The 19235-nt window shown below is 52.8% G+C and overlaps 8 protein-coding genes across 8 annotated transcripts; 4 read left to right on the forward strand and 4 right to left on the reverse strand.

The window, feature by feature from the left end:
- Nucleotides 1–307: 307 nt before the first annotated feature.
- On the reverse strand, nucleotides 308–2926 carry RHO25_007915 (uncharacterized protein; the record flags this gene model as incomplete). Its single annotated transcript, XM_023600082.2, has 3 exons — nucleotides 308–1677; nucleotides 1726–1938; nucleotides 2098–2926. The coding sequence occupies 3 exons, from the start codon at nucleotides 2924–2926 to the stop codon at nucleotides 308–310; spliced, it is 2412 nt and encodes an 803-aa protein (XP_023449801.2).
- Nucleotides 2927–3043: 117 nt separating this feature from the next.
- PRP43 (DEAH-box ATP-dependent RNA helicase prp43) lies at nucleotides 3044–5344 on the forward strand (the record flags this gene model as incomplete). Its single annotated transcript, XM_023600083.2, has 1 exon — nucleotides 3044–5344. One exon carries the CDS (start codon nucleotides 3044–3046, stop codon nucleotides 5342–5344), a length of 2301 nt encoding a protein of 766 aa, XP_023449195.1.
- A 418-nt stretch (nucleotides 5345–5762) lies between these two features.
- On the reverse strand, nucleotides 5763–6758 carry RHO25_007917 (uncharacterized protein; the record flags this gene model as incomplete). The annotated part of the gene is made up of 4 exons (XM_023600084.2): nucleotides 5763–6096; nucleotides 6158–6457; nucleotides 6513–6589; nucleotides 6642–6758. The coding sequence occupies 4 exons, from the start codon at nucleotides 6756–6758 to the stop codon at nucleotides 5763–5765; spliced, it is 828 nt and encodes a 275-aa protein (XP_023449194.1).
- A 262-nt stretch (nucleotides 6759–7020) lies between these two features.
- RHO25_007918 (uncharacterized protein) lies at nucleotides 7021–8553 on the forward strand (the record flags this gene model as incomplete). The annotated part of the gene is made up of 1 exon (XM_023600085.1): nucleotides 7021–8553. The coding sequence occupies one exon, from the start codon at nucleotides 7021–7023 to the stop codon at nucleotides 8551–8553; it is 1533 nt and encodes a 510-aa protein (XP_023448617.1).
- A 65-nt stretch (nucleotides 8554–8618) lies between these two features.
- RHO25_007919 (uncharacterized protein) lies at nucleotides 8619–9413 on the reverse strand (the record flags this gene model as incomplete). Its single annotated transcript, XM_023600086.1, has 1 exon — nucleotides 8619–9413. One exon carries the CDS (start codon nucleotides 9411–9413, stop codon nucleotides 8619–8621), a length of 795 nt encoding a protein of 264 aa, XP_023449192.1.
- Nucleotides 9414–9649: 236 nt separating this feature from the next.
- On the forward strand, nucleotides 9650–10686 carry LIA1 (deoxyhypusine hydroxylase; the record flags this gene model as incomplete). Its single annotated transcript, XM_023600087.2, has 2 exons — nucleotides 9650–10116; nucleotides 10173–10686. The coding sequence occupies 2 exons, from the start codon at nucleotides 9650–9652 to the stop codon at nucleotides 10684–10686; spliced, it is 981 nt and encodes a 326-aa protein (XP_023448614.1).
- Nucleotides 10687–10832: 146 nt separating this feature from the next.
- Nucleotides 10833–11307, reverse strand: RHO25_007921 (uncharacterized protein; the record flags this gene model as incomplete). The annotated part of the gene is made up of 2 exons (XM_023600088.2): nucleotides 10833–11092; nucleotides 11196–11307. The coding sequence occupies 2 exons, from the start codon at nucleotides 11305–11307 to the stop codon at nucleotides 10833–10835; spliced, it is 372 nt and encodes a 123-aa protein (XP_023449543.1).
- Nucleotides 11308–12174: 867 nt separating this feature from the next.
- Nucleotides 12175–18065, forward strand: RHO25_007922 (uncharacterized protein; the record flags this gene model as incomplete). The annotated part of the gene is made up of 2 exons (XM_023600089.2): nucleotides 12175–12367; nucleotides 12481–18065. The coding sequence occupies 2 exons, from the start codon at nucleotides 12175–12177 to the stop codon at nucleotides 18063–18065; spliced, it is 5778 nt and encodes a 1925-aa protein (XP_023448613.2).
- Between the last annotated feature and the right edge of the window lie 1170 nt (nucleotides 18066–19235).

Consider the following 19235-nt stretch of genomic DNA (forward strand, 5'->3'; position numbering starts at 1 on the left):
TTTCGGGGATCTGGCCTCATTCGTGCGGCGGCAGGCAGTGTTTCGACCCGGAGAGCTTTTTTGGGATACTTGTGCTTGCTGCCGCGGTTTCGAGGGACAGATGTTTTTAGGCGGGTATTGCCTCCTAAATGAGGGCATTTGCGAGTGGCCAGCCTCCTGGGCTAGTCAGCCTCCATTCTCTCGGAGAAGCTATGCTCTCAGGCAACTGTCTTGGCATCGTCTCCAATGCCTCATACAGCCTCTCGTATGGATGTCACCACACTTGACAATCACCCTTTCTTATTGCCGGCTCAGGACGACTTCCTGTTCACATCAAACACCCATTCGTTCGACTCGAATGCAACACACTTCCACCCAGCTTCCACCTCTTCCCTCCGACCTTCTGATAGACTTCCACTATCCACTCGTACCACACCTTCCGATCATCTGTCTGTCTCCACATCGTGACCTCGACTTCTGCGTCGTCCGGAACATACAACGGAGTTTTGAGCGGAAAGAAGATCGGGAACCAAGATATCATGTCCTTGCTCTTTTGGTCCATCGTGATTGGATTCGTGGAGAGCTCGATAGGCGGGAGTTTGCGGTCTTCTGGAGCGTAGAGGACGGACTCGAAGTACCCGGCTAGACCGTGGCATATTCCGCGGTTCTTAGCACTGAATCTGGTGTGGCAGGTGCGGACGTTGTGCTCGTTCTTGCCGTCGCCGCCGGTAAAGCCTCCAGCATCCAGAGTGCCGCCTGCGCGATGAGCAGCATGGGCGATGATCGCTTCAGGAATCGGATGAGAGAAGACCCAGGCGTCTTTGATCTCGGGGGTCAATTCAGGAAAGACGACAGACTGCATTTGCCCGTTCTTTTGAGTCGGTCCACGGCATAGGTCATCGTACTGATGAAGCATGACAACAGCAGGAAGTTCCCATTTGTCTTCACCGCTGCGGCTGAGGAGGTCGCTGTGTAGACGCGGTGTAGAAATTGGGGTGAAATGAGCGCTGTAGGATTGAGGGATGTTGACTCCGTAGTCGGGATGTAGGACGTGTTGGACGCCATCGAGACACTCGGGCGAGAGTTCGTTGTCGGCGAAAGAGCCAAGCAGTTCAGATACGAGGATGTCGACCTTGTTGACCTTTCCGTCGATGGTGGGACCTGGCCAACTTCGCATATCGGATTTGTAGACTAGGACTTGTTTGTTCCAGAGCGGATCAGTGGCGTTGCGTCGTTGGATGAGGACGTGAGCATTAGGATTCTTCTCGACTGCGCATGGCACAATCGAGATGCCAGTAGATTTGCTTGCTCGTAGAACGCGAGTGACAAGCGGACCTCTTCCAGCTCCTGCAACTGCGCAGACAATCGGCCTCTTGTCTTCTCCAAGCTTGGCACGAATGTCCTTGAGCGCTACAGCCACGGCTCTCTCGTACCATTCGTACTTGACCGGGTCCTTCTCGAAGACCTCGTAAGTGATTGACTCCAAATTATCAGTCAGAGGCTGGAGGGGTGATTGTATGTAGTCCTGATAGCCTTGGCCGAATTTCTCCACTGGGGGGCGTGATGGTTGCGTTTGTTGCAAGCGTCGCATGTAACGCAGATGAGCCAAGGTATCAGCGGCTTTGCTTTTAGACGCCGCAGATGCTGCTTCTGCTGGCGTTGGTTCTGGCCCTGATTGTCCAAGTGCATCCTCGGCAGCTAAGAGTGTTAGTGAGTATCAATCCGTCCCAGGTAAGTTTAACGCACCTTCAATAGGATCAACGTCGGCCAGTAGCACCCATGGCGCGAACTTGAGGCGCAGAAATCGCGATAGTAACTGCTGGTGGCCCTTGTCTAGAACAGGATAGCCAGCTTGGTTGCGAAGAAACGTGGTTCGTGGCATTACCAATGTCCGCACAGGCTCGGAGAACCAACGAGATTGAAGCTCGAGCGAGGGTAGTTGGCGCGGAAGTTCGAGTGCTGGGTAATGCATTGTCAGCAAATTGTGCCTTTTGTGGCTTTCCATGGCTTGACCATACCTGCCATGAGTTGCTACTCTCTAGTTGGGGGCAATGCGGAAATATGGGAGCAGAGAACGAGAGGGACATCATGAAAACGAAAGAGGAAGGCCGCACATACCTACTGTCAGCTTATTGCTGTACTGTCCCATGGCCCGGATCGTGTTCCACGTCTCCCAGGTGCCGAACAGCTCTGGCTCTGCCTCGTCTTCTTCACTTGGCGCTGGCATATATTTCTCTCGCGCAAGCTCAGATAGATGTGCTCCCTCAGCACCTTCGAGCTCGAGCTCTCCTGTGATCGGGAGGAGGATCTGTAGTTGGACATAGGGACCAAGACCCAACCCTTCGAGGACAGCGCGGGCATACTGGACGTGATCCGAGCCTTCAATGGGGCCGTGAACAATAACATTGCCGATGCCCACGAACGCTGCGTAGGCAACCTCGAGACTGAAGACTTGCCGGCTGACATGCGCGATAAGAGGGTCTGGAGATCCAAGATCGATCCAAGGGCTGACGACACCGATGATCGCAATGTTGCCCTCATCTGGCCCCAAATCGGTGTCTTCGGGCAGAAGAGGTGCTATGGTAGGAAGTGGCAATGTTTCAGCATGCTTGGCAGTCTTGATCTCTTTAACGTATTCCTCGAGGCACGTCAGAACCCGTGACTGGAAGTGAGGGGTTGTCAAAGGAGCAGTAAGCATATCATATCCAGCGAGGTTTGCTTGGCCCAGCAATTCTGGTGTGACTGCAGCAGTTCTTTGCGATTCATGGTGTCCGATGTAGAGTGCAGTAGGGATGTCTTGTGGCAAGCTCTGAGGCTGATCCGGGTCTGCCATGCTGACGAAGATGATATACGACCTCTGGATCGATTCGCCACGAGCTGCTGCAAGATCCTCACAATGCAAAGTTGAGTCGAGTCGTGCTTGCTTGAAGCAGAAATTCTTCCCCATGGTGGACTGAGTTCAGGCATCAGTCAGGCATCAACTCAATCCATCTTGAGCTTGAACATTTTCTGAACTTTGCGACTCGATCGACGACATCACCACATCAACTGCCGTTTGACAAATATGGCCGAAGAAGAGAAGCCTCGCAAGTCGCGCTTTAAGCGTGTCAAGACGTCCGACGACCGCGACAATCCATACCTCCAACATATGTACACCGACAGCGATTCCTCGAGCGGCGTGCACCTGAATGGTGGCGGCGCAAATGGCCACTCGTCCTCCAATGGCGCCAGTGGAGATATGAGCACATGGAAGAGGCACACAACGACGGCGGCTATGGCTAAGATGGCGGAAGACGGGCCCAGCAATCCCTTCACTGGCGAGCAACTGAGTGATCGTTACTTTGGCATCCTCAAGGTCCGACGAGATCTCCCCGTGCATGCGCAAAGGCAGGAGTTCTTGGACATGTTTCAGAAGACACAGATTTTGGTATTTGTCGGAGAGACGGGTTCAGGAAAGACGACGCAGATCCCCCAATTCGTGCTGTATGACGATCTGCCCCAAATGCAAGGGAAGATGGTGGCATGTACGCAGCCTCGTCGTGTAGCTGCAATGTCGGTGGCTCAGCGTGTTGCTCAAGAGTTGGATGTGAAACTCGGGGAGGAAGTCGGATACAGCATTCGTTTCGAGGACATGACGAGTGAAAAAACGATCCTGAAGTACATGACGGACGGTATGCTGTTGCGAGAGGCAATGAACGACCACGATTTGAAGCGGTACAGCTGCATCATACTTGATGAAGCTCACGAAAGAACACTAGCCACGGATATCTTGATGGGTCTGCTGAAGGAAGTTGTGAAGAGGAGGCCTGATTTGAAGATTATTATCATGTCTGCCACTCTTGATGCACAGAAGTTCCAGAAGTACTTCAACAACGCGCCTTTACTGGCCGTGCCTGGACGAACGCATCCTGTTGAGATCTTCTACACTCCGGAGCCGGAGAGAGATTATGTCGAGGCAGCACTGCGAACAGTGTTGCAAATCCATGCCACAGAACCAGAGGGAGATGTCCTGTTATTCTTAACGGGTGAAGAGGAAATCGAAGACTGCTGTCGAAAGATCAGTATGGAGGCTGATGAGATGATTCGAGAAGCCGGAGCTGGACCTCTCAAAGTATATCCGCTGTACGGTTCTTTGCCTCCAGCACAACAGCAGAAGATCTTCGAACCTGCGCCTCCTCCATATCAAGCGGGCGGGAGACCGGGGCGGAAAGTCATCGTGTCGACCAACATTGCCGAAACTTCTTTGACCATTGACGGTATCGTGTACGTGGTTGATCCTGGCTTTAGCAAGCAAAAGGTCTACAATCCCCGAATACGCGTCGAATCACTTCTGGTGTCTCCTATTAGCAAAGCATCGGCACAGCAGAGAGCAGGTCGTGCTGGACGTACGAGACCTGGTAAATGCTTCCGTCTGTATACTGAGGGTGCATTCAAGAAGGAGCTCATTGACCAGTCATACCCAGAAATCCTGCGATCAAATTTGGCCAACACTGTGCTGGAGTTGAAGAAGCTCGGCATTGATGATCTGGTCCACTTCGATCTGATGGATCCACCTGCACCAGAAACTTTGATGCGTGCTCTGGAGGAGCTGAACTATCTTGCATGCCTGGATGATGAAGGAGAGCTTACACATCTCGGCAAGCTTGCTTCAGAATTTCCTCTCGATCCGGCACTGGCAGTGATGCTGATCAGTTCTCCGGAATTCTACTGCTCGAACGAAGTGCTGTCTATGACTGCATTATTAAGTGTTCCACAAGTCTTCACCCGTCCGGCGGCAAAGCGAAAGCAAGCTGACGAGATGAAGTCGCTCTTCACGCATGAAGAGGGTGACCATCTCACAATGCTCAACGTCTACCACGCTTTCAAGGGACCAGCTGCGCAAGAGAACGCGAAGCAATGGTGTCATGATCACTATCTGTCCTACCGTGCTCTGCAACAAGCAGACAATGTCCGCATGCAGCTGAAACGCATCATGGAGCGCGAAGAGATCGAACTCGTCAGCACCGATTTCAACGACAAGAATTACTACACCAACATTCGCAAAGCGCTGTGTGCTGGCTTCTTCATGCAAGTCGCCAAGAAGGATACTTCAGGCAAGACGTACGTCACGGTCAAGGACAACCAGTCTGTTCTGTTGCATCCCTCGACTGTGCTAGGACAAGACAGCGAGTGGGTGCTGTACAACGAATTCGTCCTAACGAGCAAGAATTACATCCGAACAGTCACTGCTGTGAAGCCAGAGTGGCTGCTTGACATCGCACCGAATTACTATGACGTTGATTCGTTCCCCAAGGGAGAGGTGCAGTCGAGTTTGAGGAGAACGGCGCAGAAAATGGCGAGAAGGAGTGAGATGAAGACTCGATAAGTGGATTGTGTAATACTTACCAAAAAGGCTTTGGTCGTGAAGTACAGATGCTGAATGCGTTGCATATATGCAGAACGTGTGGCTTTTGACAAACATGGATAGAAAAATGAACGGAACTGAAGCATTGTCGCTGCCTTTGCGGCACATTGACGCTCGTATTGACCTGCAAAGCGAACCTCATCCATGTTTGCTTAGCGACGCAAGAATGCGGGTGAAAAGAAAAGTTCAAGGAAGTACTTGTCCGAAGTCTAGGCCTCATCCATGTGGAAGTCGTCTACTTGCGCTCAGAAGCGTTGAGCTCTGGCTATGCGTTCTATATCTAGTCGTTTAGCATGCATTGGGTCGCCAAGATACCGTCGTCCCTGCGACCTGCGCCTTCTCATGCATCATCATCTTTCACGCTATGCATATGCAGTTCTTACTTCGCATGTCCGTTCGCCTCCAGCCCTGCGTTGCCAGACTTGAAATCCTCAAACCCCTCCTTGGCAGCATCCTGCACGCTCTTCTCCCCGGCGACAATCTGCTTCGTCACCTTGAGGATATCAGTCCAGTCCTCAAAGACAGTGAATGGCACATTTTCCCGGGCACAGTAGCGGATGAGATCGTGGCCCTTCTTTGCGAAGAGAAGGTCGGTCTCGCGAGCGGCAGAAAGATCTGAGACGCCGTCGCCTGCGTAGAAAAGTGTGGGGCGCTGGCTTGCTGGGAGGTTGGCGTATGGCCGAATGGTCAGGGACTTGTCATGTCCGAAGCCGCTATATTACTGTCAGTGGACGTATGTCAAGAAGTTACGGCGTGAAGAAAATCTAGACTTACGATTCATCGTGATATTTGATCGTCCAGCCGCCTTCTTGGTCAATGCTCATGCCTTCTCTGGCCTCGACATCGTTGGCAACGATATCAAGCTTATCGTGATCCGGCCCGATCAAATTCTTGAGGATAGCCCGGATGATAGGCTCCATGCCGGATGAGACAACGACAGTGGGAATGCCTTGAGCAAGAGACCACTCGAAATACTCCTTGAAGCCAGGGTCAAGCTTGATGTTCTCTACGAGGTAGTCGATACATTCCGGAAAGGGCTTCTTGACAGAATCCAGCATCTTGCGGAAGGAGTCACTGGCGCATAATTAGATACTGCCACTTATTACGCTACCACTTTGGTGGCCTATACCGGAAAGTGTCCTTGCCTTCGAGGACATCTCGATTTCCTTGTCTTCGGAGATCTCCGCCGAAGCCTATGTTGTCTGTCTACATTGTCGGTCAATCAAAACCTCCATGCTGTCAAGATTCCGTAGCATACCATGTAATCATTGCTATCCTTCAAGGTAATTGTTCCATCGAAGTCGGTAAAGAAGATGAACTTGGGATCCTTGAAGGGATACTTGAGGGCATAGAGTTGATCGGCTCCGCTTGCCATTGTGAGTTTTGTCTGTCTGTGATGTTCTTGTTTGGGTCGTGGAGAAGGTACAAAGACACAAATTGTCAAGATTGTGAGTGATGTCCCACACCATGCGGCTCAACAAAAAAGTCGGGGGCGTTTCACTTCACTTCGGCGAATGACGTGCGCCGAAACTCAATGCGAGCTTGGTCCTTGAACCCCATTCGCGGCGGTATCGCCATTTGCCGATTCAGGCGAGCAAAGATAGCTGTCGGGAAGCTGTGTCTGCTTCTTGCATACGATGAGCTTCGCCGGCAGGACACTGGGCCGATGGACATCGACCACGACAAGATGGAGCACAGCAACGCTGCCGAGGTCGAGAGCAGCGTGGACTTGTGCAGAGTGTCGCGAGCAACTTGTGGTTCGGCCTACGAGAACAGATAAGATTGGGACGTTGTCGGTATGGGCGCGTGGCTTCTCGAGCACGACGCGAAGGCAAGACGATAAGACGGAGGAGCGATTGCGGCGCATACAGGAAGAAAACGCTGCTCGCATACGCAAGGAAGAGGAAGAGGCTCGATTACGCGCAGAGCAAAAGGCTCAAAGACTGCGCCATGAGGAGGCCGAAGCACAGCGCAGAGAAGCAGAGGCACAGCAACGACTCCAAGAGCAGGATGAACCCAAACCACAACCATCCCTATCCTCCCAACCTCAAAATACGACAGCAACATCAACGGCTCCAGTAACCGCTGCCGAGTCCTCCACGACCCTTCCCTCCCACGCCGACTCCCGCCGCTCTGACGTACAAAAACGCCTCACGCAATTCCTCGATGATCTCCTCTTACACGCGTCTCGCATCGGCCAGCAAGTGAACCAATATACAGGAACGGACTACTCCGGCATCGAGAACCTCCGCAAAGAGATCTCCTCTCAGGAACAGAAAGTCCGACAGCTCCGACGTGCTGTCGACGAAGCTCGAAATGTTCACCATGACGCCTACGCGCAACAAACAGCCAGTCAGCGAGAAATCGTAGCATTGCTCGAGCGAAAAAGCAGCTGGTCGCCAACCGATCTTGAACGATACATGTCTCTTGTCCGATCAGAGCATTTGAATGAGCAGAGTGTCAGTTCCGCCAAATCGAATCTCGACGTCGCAGAGAATTCGCTCGAAGAAGCGAGGAGTTTGTTGGAGAGGTTAGAGAGAAAGCAGTATCATGAAGAGCAGATTTGGAGTGATACGATAAGGAGAAATTCCACGTGGGTGACATTTGGCCTGATGGGGTTCAACATAATTCTGCTGCTTGCAAATATTGTGATCTTCGAGCCGTGGAGGAGGAAGAAGATTGCGAAGGATGTGAAAGGATTGTTGGATGAGAAGGCCGCAGTCGAGGAGAAGAGGACAGCAAGGGAAACGGGGGTAGAGGTCAGCGAGAAGGGAGTGCAAGTGGATGAGGCAGAGCTGAGGAGCCTGGAGGAATTTGAGAAATTGAAGAGAGCGGAGGAGGAGCGCCCATGTGATATTGCTCCTCCGGCTGAGACTCAAGAGAGTGCATCGACACTTACCACCGGAGAGATGCTTCCACTAGAGGCATCAGAAGTGGTTGGAGCCGTGCCCAACGTCTCGGATGACATCGCGAAGAGAAAGGCCGCCACGACCGAGCAGCCTCAACCCGTGCGATCAATGTGGGAGTTCTATCAAGATGCGCTGAGCGATCTGTTCTCCGAACGCATTGTCCAGATGCGCAAAGTCGATGTGACCAACATCGCCCTGCAAGGCGCAGCGTCAGGCTTCGCTATAATGGGCCTTTTATTTGTCCTGTTGCGGCCGAAATGAGATCGCTCTATCGGGGTATCATTATGTACAAATCAAAGACAATCAAGCAGAGCTATGAGCATGGCTCACTGAAACTCGCCAAATTCTCCATCATCAAAGCCTAGCTCTTGAGCTGTTCTCCCTTCCACTTGATCATCGGCCGCCGTCTTTTGCTGATTGCTTTGCGAAGTCCCAGCAGCAGGCGGCGGTGGAGCAATACTGAATAGAGCAGCATCATCACCACCGCCCCCTCCACTTGCACTCGTTTCTGGCCTTTGCCGCCTTCCTTTGGCTGCACCCGGCACATTGACCACGATCTTCTCGCCTTCTTTCAGACTGAAGTCTTTCTTCGCATCAACCTCCATCTTCTTCTGCAATTCCGAAGCCCTCCCCCGTGGACCTCCGTTCTGCTGCTCTCCCGTTGCACCCATCCCCAGGACCTTCCTCGCCTCCGTCAAAGCAATGCCAAAATCGAACGCCGCACCTCTTTCCTCAAAGCCAATACCCAATGTCGCTTTCATTCCGCCTTCGCCTACAACACGGATCGCGAAGAACCGCGAACTGTCATTGGCTTGTTGCACAGCGGCAGGAGCGGTATATGGTGCTGCCGCAAAGAGATCTCCAGATGTGGGGTCTGAAAGGACAACGGCGCATTTGAGGAGTGAGGTCTCGGAGTGGGAAGTCTCGATGACTTGCAACCGAGCTGTAAAGATCTGTTGAGCGGTGGGCTTGGTTGGAGAGGTCCAGGATGAAGCACTGAAGCCGGAGGTCGAGGTCAGAGGTGGAATGCCATAGACGTGAACAGGATGGTGGGTGAAGAGAATGCGCTGTATCGTGGATTCTGGCAGCGGCTGGCCGGTCGATGGATCAATCGGAGGCATGTTGGGGGTATACTGGTCGCTCGTGAGCGCAAGTAGTGAAGTCTATGCCTTCGAAGGGGTGCTGACATTGGAAGACAGAGCATCGACCATTGTTACACACCTCGAGACGGGACAGGTGGGCGCCGCGGCGCGGGGCAGTCGCCGAGCGTCCGATGCACTAAAAAGTGCCCTCCATCTTGCGACTTTCACAAAAATAAATCGAATCATATTCGCATTCACGAATCGCATAGACCAAAATGGCCACTTCGGACAAAAGCATCGCCATACTGCGCAAGGATCTGACTTCAGAATCCGTTCCTCTAGCCAAACGCTTCCGAGCACTGTTCTCCCTAAAGCACCTCGCATCGCAATCCCCCACCACTCCGCAAACCACCGCCGCGATCGAAGCCATTGCTGCAGCCTTTAGCAGTCCTTCCGCCCTGCTCAAACATGAACTCGCATACTGCCTTGGGCAATCAGGCAAGACGGAAGCCATACCATTCTTGCGTGCTGTGATCGAGGACAGGCAGGAAGATGCGATGTGCAGACACGAAGCGGCCGAGGCGTTGGGTGCACTGGGAGATGTGACGAGTTTGGATTTGCTGAAGCAGAGGAGGGACGACAAGGAGGAAGAGGAAGTCGTGCGAGAGACGTGCGAGATTGCTATTGAGAGAATCGAGTGGGAGACCAGTGAGGCTGGAAAGAAGGAGAAGCTGAAGAAGAGGTATGGTCGTGATGAGCAGGTGCAGATCTGGATTCGATTACTGACAAAACCTGCAGTGACTTCACTTCAATAGACCCCGCTCCACCTTCAGCCATGGACGATCAACACGATATTCCGGCACTGCAGAAGAAACTCATGGACCCTAGTCTTCCATTATTCAAGCGCTATCGAGCCATGTTCACACTTCGCGATCTCGCTTCGCCGCCTGATCTTCCGACCGCGGTTCCTGCCATCAAAGCTCTCGCGACCGGCCTCAAGGACTCCTCCGCCCTCTTCCGTCACGAAATCGCTTTCGTCTTCGGCCAGCTCTCACATCCTGCTTCGATACCCGCATTGACGGAATGCCTAAGTGACGCCAAAGAGGCAAGCATGGTCCGACACGAGGCTGCCGAAGCGCTAGGCAGTCTGGGTGATGAGGAGGGCGTGGAGGGCACACTGAAGAAGTTCCTGAACGATCCAGAGCAAGTCGTCCGCGACAGCATTATTGTCGCCTTGGATATGGCCGAGTTCGAGAAGAACGGAGAAATGGAGTACGCGACAGTTCCAAGCCAGGTCGAAGCTGCGGCGTAATTCTAGCCAGTGGAAAACTCCTTTGTCGTTATCAGACCTCTTTTTCACTTCAGATACCCAGCCAAATTAGATCAAAGCGAGCAAAGTATAGATACTCGCAATTTTCCGCTTGGAACGCAACAAAATTTCCAGAAAGCGCAAACGTTTCAGTTATTCGTATTCCATTTATGCCCGCAGTTCGGACATGTATAGAAGACCGTTGAACCTTCGTCTGCCGACCGCAGTTGCTGCGTGTAGAATCGCACTTCCGGATGGCCGCACTTTTCGCACTCTAGCTCTGTGACGGTTTCGACCTTTGCGATATCACCTTCAGCTACTTCTTGAACATCAGAGCGGAGACGTGTGCGTAATGTAGAAGGAAAGGCGCTGGGCTTGCTGTGGGTTGTTACGACTTTGGAGGACGTGTCTATGGGCAGAGTGTCAGCTGGCAGTTGGTCGCGGCAGACTTGTGCTCTGGCCAGAGCGGATAACTCGATTCCTGCGTGCGGAATATCAAACTTTAAGCTCACCTTTATTAGATGTGCCGCATACATCGCAATCGATATATTCTTTCCTGCCGGGATTTGAGTCCAGGAGATTGCCACAGTCGCTGCAGAAGACGAGTGCTCCGATGGCGGTCATGTTGTGGTCTTCCTTTGATCGCTAGTACTCGGTCTGAGGTTTCTCCTTGATGTACGGTTGTGATTAATGTAATGAAGTGATGTTGCGAAGTAGTGAAGAGGCGGAAAAATGTTGACCGGGTTCTGCAGGGACCAGAAACTGGGGATGTTGACGGTGTCCTATATCTGCTAGTGGGTCATATCGCTACAACTGCGCTCACATTCAAACAATTTTTATCGACGATATCAGAACCTGGACATTGCCTGTGAGGCGCCCGCCTGTAAGACTGTAGCATGTGCGTTGGAAGCGTTGGCAGTCGTCATGTCCGACTTCAATATGCCTGAATGAATGGTCGTAAGACCCGCGCCGGTTGAAGTACGTTGCTGTGGAAGGGTGGCCTGATTGTCGCATGCACAACTGCAGCACGCATGCCATGCGCTTACATATGAAAGCTCCACAATGCACAAGTGAACATGTGCTGCCGTCCTTGTCGCATTGTGTGACCGCGAGGGTCTGAGACTTGAGGTTCTGCGAGGACCGCGGCCCTGCCAAGCGGGAGATCTGCAAGCGAAAGCGGGAAAGCGCGTGAGGCGGCCACTTCCAACGCGACTTCCCCAAAGAGCAGCCCATCCTGGACGACACTCAATCTCGGCCACTCCCCCACGAGCCCTGCAAACTTATCTTCGACGCGTAGTCTCGCGACAGACACCATACTCAAGACATCGACGTTGTCACTGGGCCATGAACGCCTAGTACACTCCAGAAACCACCGCCTTGCATTCCAGACCTCCGCCAGACCTCCGCATGCGGCCTTGCGATCGAACTCGATCAACCTTCGCTCAACGATATGGCAAGAAGTAAAGAAGATACTACGATATACATGGTATGATGGAGTCGGGCACGATAGATCCACGACAATTGCAGCAGCACACTGCCGCTGTTGGGAGCGCAAATGGCTTGCAAACGGAGGGCGGCCGCGCACCAGCGACCAGCACTTCCCACGCGGGCAAGCTGTACATCCCGACGGTGCGAGAGGCTCTCCCATACACTCCCTTCAGCTCGATTGTCCCCTTCAATCCAGGTGAGTGCACAATATTCAATCACCCTTCACCTGTCCCGCTTGTGCCCCACCAATCAGCGGGCCAAGATATTGCTTCACTCCAGCTTCAACCTCTAACTCCACATCCTTTGCAGATGTCATTCCACCACCGCTTGCGCTTCCAAACACTGCATCAACCATCTTTCACAACGACGAGGCCGTCAAGTCCACGCGGCGCGAACTCGAACGACTTACTGCCGGTGCTAGAAGCGCCGAGCAGGCGTCGAACCGGTGCAAGCAAACTTTGAACGATGTCAAGCGGCTGCTAAACGGTAACGATCTCACTGAGTTCAAGTTCAAGCAGACGAAGAGAGTGGCTTCTGGTGCTGCCCCAACGAAAGCTCCAGCACAGCCTGCCCTTAGTGCATTCGCCGAGATGGTCCTTGCCGATGCAAGCATCTCATATCGATATCTCACCCCGCCAGAAGAAGCACCACCATCTTCTACCGGTCCGAAGATGTCACGGACTGTCGCTCCTGTAAGGCCGCACGACGAAGCTGCAGCTCGTCCGACTTCGCCGCAAAAGCAACGTGACCCCAAAACTCCAAGGGTGATACTTGGGGCTGCTCCGAGCCGCTCAACGCAGCTTCCCACTCCTGTTCAAGGCCAGTCTGTTACAGCTTCACCACAACAGTCGCGATCGGCCTCGCAACATGCCCCACCTCAACAGTTGCAGACTGTTCCTGCGCAGCCACAGCAGCGCTCTGCACCACACCAGCCGCGTCCATCAGGCATGCAACCAGGTCGAGAGCTTCAGCCTGGACACGTGCCTCTTGTCCCAATGATCCCACGATCGCAGTCATCACAACAACAGCAAACACCCAGGCCCAGTCAGCAGGATGAACTCTCCATGCCCGTTACGAAGCAAAGCACACCGCAACATGGCAAAGAGGTCGTAGGAGTTGTGCAGCCTTCACCTATGGCGTATGTGTCTTTGAACAAGATGACACCGGCACAGCGCGCTGAGTACCAGCAAATCCGCGATGCCACTCCCGTCACCGCGACGACTAAGAACCAGAGCGCATATCTCACTAATGGATCTCGAGTCAATATCGACCAACGTCTCAAGGCTGATCAGGCTTTGGAGAGCCTGCAGAGTCAGCTTCAGAATATCTTCGAAGCAGAGGATCACATGCAACCCGACACCTCTGAGGATGTCGCCATGCGTGATAGTGCTCTGTTCGACACTCGCGACACCGAGGAGGGCCCCGCACTTATTCTGCGCGCAGATGCCCAGGCCAAACTGGATACCGCGTTTAAGAAGGCCGTGGGACTCAACCGATTGGACTACGTCGAAGTGGATACTCTCACCCGTGTGCAGCGTATATGCGAGAGGTCATTGGCTGCCCTCCACTCTGGCTCGCTGGGTATAGGCGACGACTGGTCCCAGGAGGATGTCACAGATTGGATTGTGCGTCTTTCCAATGCTGAGAACGGTCTCATTGCTGCTCGGACGTTGATGCGAATCATGACCGGTGGTTCCCATCGTAGGGAGCTGCAGTCAGAGGACTGCCTCAAGAATGTTCTGGAGGCACTTCGGACAGTGGTCGAGATGTGCATAATTCCGATCGTACAGGAACGGGCGAGCTTGTATGACGATGTGAAAGGAAAGAAAGATGGGGCGAGCAATCCCAAGTTCGCTATCGCGGCTAGCTGCCGTACCGAACTGCAGGCTCTGGTTGCTGCCGCCATCAAGCTCTTGCGTCAACTTGGCGACCTCTTCGCCAAATCCGACGTGGACGAAACAGGCGTATCCAGCTTGCAATACATGTGCAAGCTGCTCATCTTCACGGAGAACGCCGCCAATGAGCGCGATTCAGCGCTGGGACTACAGACTTTCGAGCAGATGCGCCGGTTTGCAATGGACGTGACTTCAAAGATATTCACCAAGTACACAGACCAGCGCACATTCATCATCGACGAGATCCTCATGTCATTGGAGAAATTGCCAGCCAACAAACAAAGCGCTCGCCAATTCCGCCCAGTTGACGCAAAGCCGATTCAGCTCGTGTCAGCTCTGCTTATGCGACTGGTGCAGACAAGCGCCACACCAAGCAAGAAAACACTGCAGATGAATACGGAGGCGGCCGATTCCGAAGACGAGCTCGCTGGAGATGCAGAAGTCCCTGACTCTGAGTCTGAGTCCGAATCGGACGATTCTGAGAGCATCCAAGTGAAGAAGAAGCACAAGCCGAAGAAAACATACACGGATCTTCCATCATTCTACAAGCCATTACAGCAGGATACCGTGCGGTATGCCAGCTACATTGTCAAGATCCTCATTCAACGTGCCTCGCAGACTGCAAAGTCCAGCGAAGAGCCATATCGCAAGCTCCTCGATATCTTCGTGGATGATTTCATCAACGTGCTTGGCCACAGCGATTGGCCAGCCGCAGAAGTTCTGCTGCTCGCGCTTGTCTCACAATTTGTGGGCATCGCAGAGAACGCCAAAAGCCCTGCTCCTTCACGCACACTCGCTCTCGAACTGCTCGGTACCATTGGATCTGGTATTTCCGAGCTCCTGTCCTCCACATTTGACATGGCCAAGAACACCGATGCAGACGACCGTGTCTCGCAGCACCTTGTCAATCTCGCGCAGGATCTTGAAAATGGGGATTCCAGCGCAGCCCAGTTGACATCGTTCGAGGGTCCTTTCCGGATTGTCGTGCAGTATCTGCAAGATCGTAACACCGGTGACGATGCGCAACTGCTCACTGCACGCGGCTATCATCTGGTGCAGTGGGCGGAGCACGTCTGCAACACCGAAGATGCTGCGACGTCACACTCTCGGGATCTCCAAGTGAAGATAAAACAAACAATGCAGGACATCAACTGGCTGGACGATCATCACCCTTTCCCTAAAATGATGGCTGCACACGGAAAGCTCGCCGCAAGAATCGTCACAGCTAATTCCAAGCTGTGCAAAGCGTTTGATCGCATCTTCAGAATCATCCTTGCGTCTATGCGTAGCGAGCAACCCACTGTGCGAAGTCGCAGTCTCAAAAGTGTTACAGCTCTTCTCGAACAAGATCCGGCAGTCCTCGACCGCCACGATACTGTCCTGAAGCAGATTTTGCACTGCACTGGGGACTCTTCGTCACTCGTGCGCGACTCTGCACTCATGCTTGTCCAAAAATGCGTTGAGTTGCGGCCAAGGCTCGAGCTGAGAGTGTATGAGAAGGTGGTCGAGCGCACCACTGATACCAGCGCTGCAGTTCGCAAACGCGCTATGGCATTTCTCAAACAAGTCTATCTCCGTGTGGAAGACAACCAGGTGCGAGCCAGAATATCCAATGCTATGATCTCGCGCGTTCACGATGTCGATGAAGGGGTAGCAGAAGTTGCTCGAGCCACGATTGAGGACATCTGGTTCTCGGCTTTCCGTGGCATGAAAACTGAGGGACAGCAATCTGTCGAGGCATCTCTTCGCATGCGGTCTCAAGCTGCTTTGATCATTCAAACGGTCGACCTGGGCGATAACGTTGCTAACGTCCTGGAAGCTTTGATCAAGAATCTTCTGACGAAGTCCAAACAAGCGACCGACAATGCAAAGATCTGCAAGGCATTTGTCGCAGTACTCTTCGAAGGCACTATCGACATTAACGAGATACCAGAGGCGCCTTCACAGGGATCCATTTTGCAGGCATTGACCGTCTTCGCTCGAGCTGGCCCTGGCCTCTTCACCACCACGCAGCTTGAGTTGCTCGAACCGTATGCGAAGAATTTAAAGACAACGGATGATCTCGAGACCTTCCACTTTGTGGTCACAATCTTGCGGTACACTCTGCCAGTGTTGTCGGGATTCAAACCAGATTTCCTCAGCAATCTTCAATCCAGTCTCCTACAGTCGGTCAACACAGTTCCCTCTTCGGAGATCGCAGTTGTGGCCCCATGTCTTTGGACCATTGATGGTCTTGTCGGCAACACGACCCGTCTAGTGAAATTCCTAATCTCAGCCATGGCAAATGTAGCCAAGTTCCAGCAAATCGACATGCGGCAAGAGCAATACCAGGCAAAAATCAAACCTGTCACCAAGCTCCTGACGATCATCGGGCAATTTGGCAAGGCATGCCACCTGGACGCATTGTTGGTAGACTTCAAGAACGCTTCCCAACTGTCGACTTGCAATGGTAATACCGTTGCGGAGATGATGGTTGACCTCTGCTGCCGCTTCACCAGTCCCAAGCAGCACCTGTCTGTTCGTGAAGCTGGTCTCGAAGCCACTCTGGCGATCTGTCAGCGCTACGCAGACAATTTCATGAGGCCTGATGTTGTCAGTGCTATCCAGCTCGTGTTTCAAGGTGGAGAGCCATCCCTCGAGCAAGTATTGCTCAGCAGCATTGAAACTTTCTTCAAGTCTGGAGAGAAGGGCGATGACAATGAGCCGGCACCGGAGTTGGGAACTGGCATTGCGAGTGGAACGCAACGACTGGGCGGCACTTATCAGGCGACTGGATTCGACACAGCTTCTATGTCGCTTGTGCAGAGATTTCTGTCATCTGAGTTTGTCCGCATTGCACTCTCGTCTACTAGTGACACCGCCACCACAGCAGCTAGGATCATCTTCAGCGTCAATACGCAGGGCTTTGCGCGACCAACGGAGACTGCGAATGCGCTGGTAGCTCTGCAGACAAGCACTACCACGTCCATCGCGAAGATGGCATTCTTGTCCTACAAAGAGGCTTGGATGAAACACGAGAGCACGCTGGAGAAGACGCTGCTGAAATCTTTTGAAGAAGCGTTCCGTTACCAGAAAGATGTGTTGAACACCACAACTGGATGCACTGGGCACCCGCCAACCTCGAAGCTGCACTATTTCTGGGATATTCTCAAGTCTGGCAGCGTCAAATCGAGAAAGAAGTTCTTTGCGCATCTAGGTGCCGCTGTGGACTTCGACGCGGGCACCAAAACGGCGGTCGCCGATCTTTTGCAACACTTGCAGTTCGTACGATTCTCTGTTGAAGCAATCGCTTTCCTGGACTATGAGAGGACCGACGACGTGCTCCACATCATTGCTTGCTTGGGGAAAGCTGTGTCAGGCACGGGCACCACAATCGCTCAGATGATTGAAAGCGAGGTGTTCCAGTTACAGGTCCCAACGTCATCGACGATGCCTAACGGCAGTTCTGATGATATTGTGTCTGCGCCGCCAGCTGTACCAGCAGCTCCACCAGCCGCGATCAACCCTACGCGTTTGCAACAGCTCGCCATCTCAGCGCAGATCTTGTCTCTCATCCAAGAAACGCGAGCTTTCCTCCAACGTCTATGGCAATGCAAGAAGTACGTCGGCAAGCCAAAACTTGCTGTCAAGGACGCCGCCACAAAGCCTTCGAAGGCGTCTCACGCACCAGCAGTGATCGACACCTTCGAGAGTCGTATCAGCAACATTCTGGCTGGTGCTGCTGATGCTCTTAGTCAACACTCGACGTGCTCTGCGTTTGTAGAGCTCATGTCGGTTGACAGCGAGGTCAAAGTCAACACAGACGACGAAGAAAACATGGAGGACGATGCCGACGCCCGTAGCGAGGGCAGCGCGAGCAAGAGTCCAGGGCCCAGAGGAAAGAAGAGAAAGTCGGTTGATGGAGCAAAAGGTCCGCCAAGGAAGAGAGGACGTGCGAGGAAGGGCAGCTCGTCGAAAGTCCTGCACGATGAGGAGGACGGCGAAGATGGTTGGGACTGAGCACGAATTATGCTTTCATGACCTGTTGCTGAAACGCGCAACGTAATTTACAGCTTCGAACAATGTGTATTTGATAATCGATCGAATAGCTAGCTGGCTCGTAGCTTGCTTGCCTTGGTTCGCTTCGCTGTACAAAAGAGATACCCCAAATGCAACATCGATCATCGCTTGACAAGCGAGAATTTACAAACTTCTGTGCAAACCTCCCATTCAGTACATCATGCGGTATTGCTCGTCCATTCTGAATGATGACAGTCCGGCAGACCCATTACTCGTCCCCTCCTGCGCGCGCACAGCGGCTCTCTCCCTCATGAGCCTCTCCTGTTCCCTCAAATATAGCCAGCAATTCAGACAATATTCGCCAGCAAACCAGAGGATGGTGTTTTCCGCTGTGGATGGGCACGGGGCATTGTGCTGGGGGGATCCTTGGTGTAAGGGTCGAGTGCGATGGCAACAGTATTTGTAATGGTAGATCTTGTAGGAACACATCGTTTTGGTTTTGATCTGCGGTTCCGACTGTGTACAGCGGACGTCTTAGTGAGGTGTGGTGGAGGAGGTAGGAGAAGGACTCGCTGACTTTAATCGATGAGATCAGGGGAACTGTGAAGATGATCTGGGAGCGCTGTGATCGATTGCGTTTGTGCTTGTGTTTGTTTGACGCTGCTTTGTCTGTGATGTCTATGTATTTACATTTCCATCGAATGGTCGAGAAGGAGACGTGGGTTGGCAGGAAGTTGTAAGGAGCGTGTCGTATCCAAAAGGCAACTTCGATCAGACTGTAGACTTGATGGACTCCTGAGCTACTGTCCTCTCCACAAAGCTCTGAATGTTCTCCCCCTCACTTCCTCAACGGCTCACGAGTCTGCTGTCCTGCTGCTTTATTGCTCCCACTACTGCCTTCGCCTCCTCCTCCTCCATCTTGTTTCTTCTCGCCTTCCTTCTCTCCCTCTTTCTTCGTACTTCCTGCCCCATTACACGAGAAGCAACTGGCCAGATTCTCTCGGAAGATTTCGCGAACGCAGTTCTCGTGATTGACGTACTTCCAGCGACAGGCACGATACTCGCTTGGTTTGAAATGATACTGGCAGTTGGTGCAATACTTCTGACGCCAGATACACATGATGGACCAGAGGATCTTGCTTTTGCCTCAGTAGGCGAATTGAGGCTGTT

Source organism: Cercospora beticola, chromosome 5, assembly GCF_033473495.1.
Source record: "Cercospora beticola chromosome 5, complete sequence".
NCBI lineage: Eukaryota > Fungi > Ascomycota > Dothideomycetes > Mycosphaerellales > Mycosphaerellaceae > Cercospora > Cercospora beticola.